The 12,249-nt window shown below is 34.2% G+C and overlaps 1 protein-coding gene across 12 annotated transcripts in view; it reads right to left on the reverse strand.

Moving 5' to 3' along the window:
* Positions 1 to 12,249, reverse strand: part of CDH18 (cadherin 18) — a 438,213-nt gene that overhangs the window by 5,883 nt on the left and 420,081 nt on the right. For all 12 annotated transcript variants that reach the window (XM_023922139.2, XM_086898493.1, XM_086898437.1 and 9 more), the window contains 2 exons: positions 11,032 to 11,149; positions 221 to 472 (listed from right to left, as the gene is read on the reverse strand). In XM_023922139.2, the coding sequence (XP_023777907.1) occupies positions 221 to 472; positions 11,032 to 11,149 (370 nt within the window). The remainder of the gene's footprint in view (positions 1 to 220; positions 473 to 11,031; positions 11,150 to 12,249) is intronic.

Here is a 12,249-nt window from a genome sequence, read left to right on the forward strand (position 1 = left end):
TTCTACTGGATTCCAGATATTCAAAAATGCACTTTAAAGGCATTTTTCCCCATTAACTTTAACTAAACTTTTCCCCTATAACCACAGCTATGTGGTTCTAATTGCCTCCTACTACCAGTCAACCACCAGTTCAAAAGCATATCATACTGAAACCTTGTGCCCTGTCAGATTCCAAGAGGCATTGGAGGGATAACATTACTTAGCATTGCAAATGGCTTACCAAGAAGAATGACAACACAGAGCAGGATTGCGATTAAAGCTCCTGTGCTCAAGCCAGCTGAGGAGAGGAAAGCTTCGGCATGGCAAGTTCTCACTCGTCCGTCTCTCTCACAGGCACAAACACGGATGGTGAGGGTACTGCTGCTGCTGAGAGGGGGCATGCCGCCGTCAGAAATCAAAATGGGGAGGTAATAGATATCTTGAGTGGTTCGACTGTATCTCCTTCGTCTTGTCAGGATACTGGCTGTATTATCTACAATATCAAAACCAGAAAAATAATTCAGAAAAGCAAAAAAAATTAAAGAAAACCAAAATTATATACTTCTAGTTTCCCATCAAAAAGAAACATGGGGCATGTTAAAACTAGCCAATCCTAGTCTGTGAAAATGCACAATCTAGAATTAAAATTTGTCAGGAAGCCTTTCTGTCCAATAGAGAAAAAATAGGAGGAAGTAGAAAGTAACCAACATTATATAAATAAGAGTATTTAAAACTCTTGTATTTTTATTGAAATCTAAGTGAACTTTAACAAACATTTTGGCCCCAATTTGAAAGTGTTTTCTTGCCATGTTATGCTGCTGGTAGCATATGGAGTCTTGTCAATTTGAATACCTGGAATTATGAAAAATTTTGTGCAATTTTTGCACAACACAAAATCCTCTTGATTCTCAAAAGAATATTAAAATTTCTTTAGTAAATGGTAAAATAAGACTATAATGTTTTAGTGTTTGCAAAAGGTTTTAAAGTTTAAGTGAGCTTTCAGAAAACATTTGAAAGGACAGTGACCAAAGACACAAAATTTGGAGAGGTCTGGAGGAAGAGGGAAAGAAAAGGAAGGCAAAGGAAAGGAAAAGAGTGGATATTTCATGTTCTAAACTAATAGAGTTTAAAGATAAATAAGACAGGGGGAGATAGTGACATAAGACTTTGTCACCCTTCCATTACCTACGGGTCCATCTGGCATAGACAGACAAGGAAAATCTACTGCGTATTACACACATATTGGAAGAGCATTTGTAGGCACTAAGGAGGGTAGGAAGTTTCCATACATATCCCTTTAAGTCCAAGAAACTCAGAGGCTTAAAGAGAATGTAGGGTGAAAAATGCTACAAAAATATATAGTTATAGCTAATATTCAAATGTGTAAAATTTATTTTCAGTTTGATGACACCACTATGAAATTATTAGCCTCTGAATAAAAGCCCAAGATAAATAAAAAAAATAATTGGAGACAGTGCTAATTTGAAGCATAAGCAGTTATGGAGAGAGAGAGATGGGGACTGATAAATGTAAAGGGACATCAGAAGAAAAGAGTTTTCTTCTTGTATTGCTTGTCACATGGCTTCCAAATTGTGGGGTTATGAGATTGGAATTTTGTAGCAAAAAACAGAAGGGTGAGAAGAACTAAATACATATGACAGGTTTCTCTTCCTATTAAAAACAAACAAACAAATAAACATGACATTTTCTTATTTTTCCTTACTACTGTAGTTACAGTATTAAATGGTTTTATCATAATCTATGGAAAAATTAAATCCATGTCACTCTGTGAAAATCTAGTGCAACAATATAGCCAGTATGGCATATATTTGCCCATTGGACTGATGCATGTACATTTGAGTGAAAGAGTTAAGTTTCTATCTAAACTGGATAGAAGATCTATTTCAGGTGATTACTCTTCATGCTGTATTTTCTATCAAGCTCTGTGTAAAATTTTAAAACATTAATTTCAACCCACTTTTGTCAACATTTTATTTTGAATACCATCTGACAGTGATATTTAGAAAAACTGGTAATATCATCCCACATCAGCACAATATCACAAGATAATATATTTGGTAACAGGTTTCACACAAGAAATACATATGTGAGCTGGGAAGTGATACCATTGCTGCTAAGCCAAGAACTAAGCACTGAAGTCCTTTAGCTTTACTTCCTCACATAAGCAACACCTACAACACCCCTCCACATTCCCCCCCATTTTGGAAATATCAAATACCCAGCATGGGAAGTTTGTTATAAAGTCATTAATGATGTTCTTTTCACTTGGAGTGGGCACAATATAAGGTATTTATTTGTTTGTTTGGTTTTTTTTGTTTGCTATAGGCCTTGGAGTCCTGCTTCTACTTGTTTATGTCAAGTTTACTTCTACAAGGTTATGTTTTGATGACTGATGACATCAATCACTTATTATGCTGTTTATATTCATTCAAGTAACAGAACCTTACTGGAACCAGAATGAGGTGAACCGATAGTTCTTTAATATGAAAAATTGGGACAGAACATAAGAACAGCATGTCGTGGAAACCATATTTCCATAAAGATTATAAAATTTCCATGATATAACATACTTTGAAAAGTTATTTGTTACACATACATCCTACCCAAAAATATTTAGTATTTTGTTGTTCTGGGCCAATTAGGACTCTTGCATAACACCCAAGCACAGTCACTGTTATTAACATACACCAGTAACCTTCCTCAGGTCGTATGGAAAGAGTGCACCAGGTTTGTTTCCTGCCTCAACATTATTCCAACAGTCTGCAGATCCTTAAGAGTCCCTAAATAGCCTCATGTATGCACCATGATACACTATGGCATGTAAATTCCTTTTGACATATGATAACAGTATGCTGTTGAGCTGCAATACAACTTTCACATTATTTTGTAAATTCAAGAGAAAAACCCCCTGATAATGAGATCTGTGTTCCATTGGGTTCTACATAGAGTCAAAAGGAGGTACAAAGCCAAGTGCTGTGCTTGTTGCCTTAATGTTGTAACATTAATTTTAAAAAGAGTGGATGATCCAGTGCACAGCAGCACTGTGCAGTAGCAGTGATGAAAATACTGGCTGACAACAAAAGCATCAGAGACTGAATATAATGAAGAAAAAACTGAGGACTCCTGATCAAGGATCTTGCAGTAATGATAGAATTTTAGCACAGAGAGTATTGGAAAAGATGTAAAGGAAAGAACATTGAGATGTGAGAATGTATGCTATGAGAGTAAATGTGGACAGATGGGAGGAAAATTGTAAGGGAAAAATACTTAAGCTAAGAGAAAAAAGAAAGTAAGAGAAAAAAAAGAAGAAATGGGAAAATTACACAATACAAAGATATAGTGAAAAAAATGTGAAAAAAGCTATAATTAAATCATGTTTCTCTAGGAAGAAGGCCTTGCCAAACTGTTATTTCTATACTGTACAGAATAAATACAAATTTTAAAACTAGGAATTTTTTTATTTCAATGTTGTATTTGTTCTCTCAATATTAAATTGTTTTTCCTGTACTATTAACTTCATGTAACTAAATATAAGATACAATGAAATTTTGATAGAAGACACAATTAAAGGAAAAAAGGGAACCAGTACAAAATTTTTAATTTCAAAGAACTGCAATGATGAATTTTTGTTGATTGTGTTTTCTGGAGTAGTAAGTAGATTTCTGTAGAAACAGATGTTACATGACATACCCAGATGTTTCTGTAATAAAATATCCAGTGATAAACATTCTCAAAGAAAGAGTGTAAAGCTTTTCTTTCAATGAAATTTCACAAATCTTAACACAAATCCAGAGTATGATTTTTCAGACACTGGCTTGGAAGTTTTCTGTTCCCAATATCATCAGAGGTGTTAAATCTCATTATTACTCTATCACAGACTTAGATATGGTAACTTAGTGCATTGTGTTTACATACAAGTAAAATACTGGAAAGTACCTGAACTCTCTATTTTTTTCTCATTATATTTCCTGAAATATTTTACAAATAAGATATCTAACATTTTTTTTCCAAAAAGGAAACTGCGTCTGGTTTTCCGAAGGTTGCTGAGAATCAAGTACAGCAGAAAATTATCAAAGCCAATCATATTTCCATAACACAGAAATTACATCTCTGATGCTCTAGTCAGAGTTCTGATTAGAGGACAATCATTTGTAAAAGTATGCCAACAAAATGAATGGATAGAAAAAAGTTTAGCCAAACCGCAATATGGACTGCACCCTGAAAACTATTCTGGTGTTCTGAGATTTCAAATTTTAATTCCTTTTTTCCTTATCAAAAAACATTATAGGAACATGTTGAGAGGAGAGCTAGAAAGACAGCAACTTTTAACAGCTTTGCACAGAACAAAAAAAAAATCTCATAATCTGTAAAAGCTATAGGAAGCCAAGTATAAAGTCTGACACTGATGATCTAGAAAAGAGTTTATTGAGAAAGGGAAAAAAGTTCTATCAACAGTAGTAGTTTGAAAGGGAGCCAGGGGGTTATGTAGTGCGAAATTTCTTTGATATCTGAAAAAAAGATAGAGCAAATAGTCAAGCAAGGCAAGCATATAGGATAGCAGCAATAGAAATAGGATGATGAGAACTACAGATCTCATTCTTCTAGGCCTGGAAGGAAAGACTTTTTTATCTCAATAGATTTAAATGATGAACTGAACCCCTGAGGAATATGATAAGAACCAGGACTCACTGGAGATTACAGGACTAGCTTCTAAGGAAAATTAACAACTCCAACATAGGGAAAGAAATATTTACCTGATACTTTGTGTTGTACATTGTTCCATTTAATGATCTAAACTTTGTAATGATCTAAACTTACTCCTGTTTGGGCTGTTTTTTGCAAATATGTCAGCTATAAGTTAAGATTCATTATAAGTGAGTTTGAGGTTACCCATGGGAAATGCCCATGGGAAACATCAACTCCTCACACTCTGAAGATGTCATAGTTTACTAAGCCAGACTGTACACTGTATACAAGGCTTTTATCACAGTCTTTTTTCCATCATCACTGCCTTTTTACATTGAGCTTCTGAGCTAAATAAAGAGAAGACAGGAAAATCAAGGAAGCAGAGATACAGTGGTAATGCCATGGAAGGTAACTGCTGGAGCACATTGGAGCATGATCATTTATTATTCACAGTTTGAGAATTCCTTTGACACATTACACATTAAAAGAAGAGACAAGAGAAATGGAAGTGAAAAAAAAAAGTAAAATCCTGTTTGTATCTTAAGGCATATTTCAATTTTCAGTTCTGCTTGTATCAGCAGTTCAACTACTATAAATTTTCTGAGAAGTCATAAACTAATTAAAACCAAAGAAGATATATTGGAATGATTTGCATTTCTTACATTTCTAAAGTTGGAGCTGTTAATTTGTTTATGTGGACTACATGATAGGCATTTCTGTTTCATTTCTTTATTGATAACTTGTAAATATTTTTTTCTTTTTTGCTGGCTTCAAAGCAATTGCCAATGGGCAAAAAGCTATTATAAGTTTCTAGCTCAGTGGGTAGCAAAAACTAAAAGTAACATAGAGCACATTTTTTGCCTGAAATATTTTTTATTTGTGGTTGGTTTGTGAATTACGAACAAGTTGCAGTCCAGAAAAGACATGCAAAAACCTCTACACTGTGCACTAAACTAACTTTACAATCCATCTTAGAGACAACTTTTTTAAATCAAAAAATTTTCAAAGACGTTCAGAGGCCTGAAGAGGGAAGATGTCTTCCCTCGACAGTAGCTGGTCCTGGTTTTCTGTTATACTCATGGTAGAATTCCTTTTTAACTTCCATATGTTGCTTCTGTGATAATACCTACTCAGACATTCAATCCATTTACAGTAACAGTACTTCTGTGGACTGTACTTACAGCCACCATGTGTGATGTTAACTTGCACTTTCTCAGATATCATTTCTCTCCAGTTACAACTTGTCTTCTTAGCAGGATGACATTTTACAGAAGGTCAGCAGTAATTCACAGTACCACATCACCAGAACAAGCATGACTCTGTGATGTAAATGGAAGTGGGAACTATGCGGGTGTTTTCCCCCTCGTGATGGGTTGCAAAGTGGGGGCTTCAATCCAACCATTTTAAAAGCCACTTTAGATATTCTAGAACTACTGAGACATGGTCTGATATCTGGCATACACATTTGCAGCTTGAAAGCTCTGAAGTTAATTCACAGACATACTGTCCAATATGGTAGGAGATAAGAAGGGCAGAGTGATAAACAGAAGGTTATGTAAGAAATTCACACTGGGATGGGATCAATTACTCTCTGGAGGCTGCTCTCTTTCTAAATAAGAGCAATGATGAGTAAAGTTGATTTTTTTTTTTCTATTTTTTCATCTGTGACACAGGGAAAAAGGTTAATATGTATCACAGGCATGGGTGGATGAATACATTATAAACTTCATTTTATACAGATGCCATTGAACTCATTGTGCTCTAGATATTACAGAAAAACACATGCCCACTTCTGTGGGTGTTAATGGATCTTCTGACATAAAATGAAGAAAATGGAATCTCCAGAATTATAGTATCAGAAAAATGGCATACCTTTATTCCAATTCCAGAACATTCTCCATCACTGGGCAATAATCAAAGGGCCAGATCTTTGAGATAAGTGGGCAGAGGGGAAAAATAAATTGCAAATACTTTTGTGATATGAAACCTTTGTCCTGAAGAAATAAAAGAAGAGGAGAACAAATACTAAGCATTTTCTAGGGAGTTGTTCTTCATTGAAAGTAAGCTAAACTTAGTCTGCAGAAGTCAGCAATCTCAATTTATTGAAGCGATGGATTTCACAGACCTTACTGGCAGTGTTGGGTGAATGTGTCCAGTATCTGCATAAACCCTGCTTGCCCAGGAAATTTACAACACCATTAAGCATCCATGGTAAACTGTATAACTTGTGATAAAAAATAGCACCAGCAAAACAGTGTTTTACAGTGCAGAAATTTCTTAAATGTTCTAAATGAACTGTTTCCTGAGGATTCAATCTTTTTTCATCTCTTGAAAAGTATAATGTAAGTTCTGAAAGAGAAGTGTGTCTACATATTAATTTTTGGAAATACGATAATAATGACATGTTCAGATGCATTTTCCATCAAACTAAACATTTTTCACAAGTATATCCACGGTTCTTTAAGCATCTGGAAAAATATTATTATTTTAGGGTAAAAAAAAAATGTACAAGTCTAGAATTCAATACATAAAAATGGATCTTTTGGGAAGAACTTCTGTCATTTTATTCTGATTTCCCAACAGAAGATGGTTTTAGCCCCATATTGCTCTGGGAAGTTTTTAATGGGATATGCAAAAGCAGATATTTCTGATTAGGCAAAAAATGTAAGTTTGTGATATTAGAAAAAGGATTACAAAATTATCTATGACAATATCCTAAAATAGAAAGTGAGGAGAACACAGATGACAATGAAATGAGTTATGTGGAATCTGATCTACAATATACAATCAGTGGAAAAAGTACTTGACTTCTCAGATTTCAATAGAAATTGTAACAATTTTCTAGGCAGAATAAATTGTAAACAACCCTGTTTTCATTAAAAGACCTTCGTAAGTACAATTCTCAAACAAAAAAGAAAGGCCTCTTCTCTGGGTTTGCTTTTTTCTCCTCTAAAGCTGCATAAAATTATTTCAATTTAATGCATTTTCTTTGTATAACAAAGAAATCCTTTTCCAACTCTTGTTTTGCCTTGCTTACATGACCACAGATACTGCATCATTTTGTTGTCTGTCCTCTTGTTCATACTTGTAAGCCTTTACTTTCTTTGAACAGTACTTTTAAAGTATGTAATAAAACTTAAATAGCAACAAAGAATCTCTTGTACCTTAAGAATACAGTACAGAAAAACTATCATATTCTGTATTTTCCTTTTTTTTTCTTTCTAATGAAAACTGTAGCACGAACTACAGAATACAGAAGGGGATTCAAAGAACTCTTAATTTTGCTGGATGTTATATTTGGTATAGCCCTGTGACTCTATCCTGACCTACATTTCCCTGAGGATTTTAAGCTCTGCATTATGAGGGTGAACATTTCACAAACGGAGATTTAAGATTGTGGAGATTTTCATTTAGAAAATGCACAAGTTCAGGCCCAAGAGATAGAAGTTCAACTGGTCAAATAACCAATTATATGGACTGAGACTTTAATACCTATTTAGTTTGCTAAAGCCACAGAATTTTATTGAGCTGAATCATACACATGCTGGGGTTGTATAGTGCTGCAATCCATACATGTAGATAAGAATAAACTACAGAATCTTATGCTTGCACAATACCTAGATTTCAGTCAAAGTGCATAGATATAAGCATAAATATCTTAACATCCAGTGCACTGCTGTGTAGTATACTGATAATAAACAAATAGGGGTACATCCATGCAAAAGTCCATTTGGGGTCCAAGAAAAAACCTCTGTTGTCTTGGGTTATGAAAACAAGGGGAAAAAATGTCTACAGGTACTTTTATGAAATGGAACCTTTTTCCTGAAGAAATATAAGATGACTGAATTAGAAGGTGACTGTAAGAGAAATAATAGTTTTGTAGAGACAGATACAGCTACTATTGACTCATTTTCTATGTGAAATCAAGAATTTGGGTTTTATCATTTTGACTTAAGCCAATTTTTGTAGTTTTTTCTTTAAAAACATAAGAAACAAACAAACAAAACCCTTCCAGAATGCCAGCCTTTATAGAATTTGGAAATCCAAAGGTAAAAATAGCAGCTGTCTTCTGTTCAGAGCATTCTGATGACTTTTAATACCTGATGTTTGAAAACATGAATTTTCAAAAGTGCAAACTTGACACAGACATAAGAAAAGCCTTTTCTGCCCACCTTCTTTCTGCTACTTCCTAGAATAGAAAGCAACAAAAAATCTGCTTCTGAATAGATGAGAAATATGGAAGTTGTAAATGGTAGATACCTGGATATTGTGCATGTACTTCATAGGTGTTTCACTAATATTTTATGTATAGATTGTGTCACAAACAGAAGGTTCCAATAAAGGACAATGTTTAAACAATAGATTCAAAGTGTCTTGTACCAAGCAAAACCATAACTGTGCATTTGTTTTTAAGATAAATTTCTTGTTTTGATTTGAGTTAAGAAGTAATTTTTTTAATTATATGGCCAGTTTGGAAGTTGCATTTTTGGAACCTCTGTATGTGTGAGACGTTTCATGCAAGATTCTGTAGGAAGTGCATAATTTTGTACTTCCTTAGGTGAAAAAAAAACCATAATGCACAATAGGCTTTTACCTTAAAAGACACATTTTTCAGTTCCTTCCTCTCTTTCCCCCCATAAATTCCAACCTCGGGTAGTACAAACATTACTTTCAGTTGTTGATATTGCTAAGTCATTGCTCCCTGATCTCAGGCGAGTGAAAAAAAAGCAGCAAGTGCTTCTATCCAAAGTTGAATATTCTATCCAAAACATGACATTGCTGCATCAAATGTCTGTTAGAAGTTCATGCCCTTTTATACATCAGTGTAGTTAAATAACTTATGTAGCAATGAGCACACATAATACAGATCCAGTTTTAAATATGTTCAAAACCATAAAATATCTACTTTGTCAGAAACTACAGTTTTAGTAGAGCTATTAAAAAAACCTTCTTGATATAAATATCTTGTATTGAAATGAACATACACATGGTCTTTTGCATGAGATCACAGTCCAGTACTCAATGAGTTTATTGCAAACACAGACTAAAATACAGAAATATGTAACGGTACCCCTCCTTCATTTCAGGAACAACCGTCTGGCTTTTTCTATAATGTTCCAGCACAATCTGAATCGGATTGATATATTAATCTGGGAAAGTGCTAGAATCTCACTTAGGGAATATTTTTAATATATTAATAACCCCTTCAATATTTATGATTATTTATTAATATTGGCATATATTTATTGATCTCTTTTGGAACTTGAATATTAAATGTATTTATGTATTCCAAATAAATAGTGTGATTTTTTTTCTGCTGTAAGTATAGCTAAACACTGGAACAGATTCTTTAAGAAGGTTATACAATCTCCTTCCCTAATTGATTTTACAAACACATAAAAAAGTCTGTAAAGAATTGTTTCAATATCACTGTATAATACCAAATATACCAATGATAGAGTTAATGCATTACAGAAGACTAGTGATCTGTAAGGTCTCAAAATGTATTCCACAGCAGTACTACAAGTATATAACTGTAAAATAAAGCAAATCCCACACACAATCCACACAGTACACACATATTACACATACATTACACATTGTTACCCCACAATACACGCATACACAAAATCTCAGTAGGAAAATAGAGACATACATTTACAGTTTACTCTTATTTTCATCAGGTTGCAAAGTGGAGACCACAAGATAATACTTGATGAAGAGCAATGCTGGTTTAGGTTTGAGGTTTGGAAAGGTTAAACAGTTTTTTACTCAAAAAATGTTCAGAAACATTTGCTTTTTGGAAACTCTGAGGGCTGTTTTCCTTCTGGGCCTATCTGCTATGATTTTTCTGATTGTAATGTTTAGGCACACTTTCTTAGGAATGGCATGAAGCAATAGACTATCATCCAAGAACCATAGAAGAATCTGCTTTTGATGCTATATCTGTAAAAGTAAGCATTAATTCCAATTTTTATGCCCCTTAATTTTTTTTTCTGCTTTAAGCAATAATTGGCAATAACCGTGACAGTACCCAATCAGTGCTATTCACCTAAAGGTAGTCCAAATTGACATATTTTTCTTTAATCCACTTGTCAAAAATATTCCTGAAAGTATGAAGTGTAAATACTAAAATAAAGTGGAATATAAATCCAAAATGCTATATCTGATTATTCATAGTTTGCAATGTATTTTGTACGCATGTCCTTGATATACAACAGCTCAGTGATGACATATTACTGTTTTCTGTTTCTGTCAGGAAATGCATAGAAATTGTTCTGTTCAATTAAGACATCCCAGACAAAACAGAAGCCCATTTCTTTGAGATTTATATATTTGATTTACCTTCATTGTTCCTTAGAGTAAAGTTGGGGTTCAGAGAAAGCCCTTCATCAATAGAAAAATGGAATCTTGCGCCATTTGCAGAGTTATCTTTGTCAGTAGCAGTGATAGTCTGAATTACCTGAAATAAAAATTAACAGTGAATGTGTTGAAATTTGAACTTACTCATATAGTATCTGACCTCAGCAGGATGCTCAAGTTTACCTTATTTTAATTTTCTACTTGACTGCTGCTGAATTCAACAGATGAAATGACTGGGTCATTAACTCAGCTTCTCTAGCAGGGTATATTTTAGGAACCACATTTCAGAGCGAGGCAAAAGCATCTAAAGGATCTATACTTTCTGATGTTTTGATTCAGCCAGGACTTGTATAGAGATTATCACCATCTGCATTGTATCCTGATGACTTCCTGAATTACAGTTTTAGCTAAATGTCCTTTTTTATGGAGCCAAAAGATAAGCTGAACCGGTCTATGTGAACTGTCATCTGTCTCCTGTCCTAATAATTAAATGTATTTCAAAATTGGTAAGGAAAAAAAATTAAAATTAAATTAAAATTAAATTAAAAAAATTCTGCTAACCACATTTCTGCTAAAAAATTCTTGTAAAAATCACTTTTAAATTGTCAGAGAGCAGAACAGGAAGAACAGCAGCCACTCCTGGCTTGGTTTGGTTTGCCCAAAAAGTAACAGAACTGGATGTATCCATAACCATGTCTGAGAGAGGTATTTTTGAAATGTAGGACCTTTGCCTTCGAAAGCCCTGGTGGTTTTTCATATTTACTTTCAACTAAAATTGATCTAAGCTCTTGGAATGTGGGACCAAACAGTATTTCTACCTCTGCTTTCATTTTCATGCTGGGTCTTGAAACTCAAGTGCTAAAGTGGAATCCAATAAAAGTTGTTCCTGTGATATAAGCAGTGAAGCCCACACAGACTGCTGCACAGAACTGATAGATATCCTGAGGGAAACATAAAAGGGGAGGGAAAGTGCTCTTTTCATAAGAATTTTTCTGTTCAGTGTTCAGCTACAGTCTGTCTGGACTGAACCTGAAACATAAACAGTACAGACTCCAGTGGCTTGGTCTGTTTGAAAGACACCACAGAGTTCTCTACCTTCATTCACATAAGAGATGCAAAACAAATGCGTATTTTTAAACCATGTACTGATTTGGGCTGGGGTAGAGTCAATTTTCTTCACAATAGCTGGTATGAATCTGT

Source organism: Cyanistes caeruleus, chromosome 1, assembly GCF_971803275.1.
Source record: "Cyanistes caeruleus chromosome 1, bCyaCae1.hap1.1, whole genome shotgun sequence".
NCBI classification, from domain to species: Eukaryota; Metazoa; Chordata; class Aves; order Passeriformes; family Paridae; genus Cyanistes; species Cyanistes caeruleus.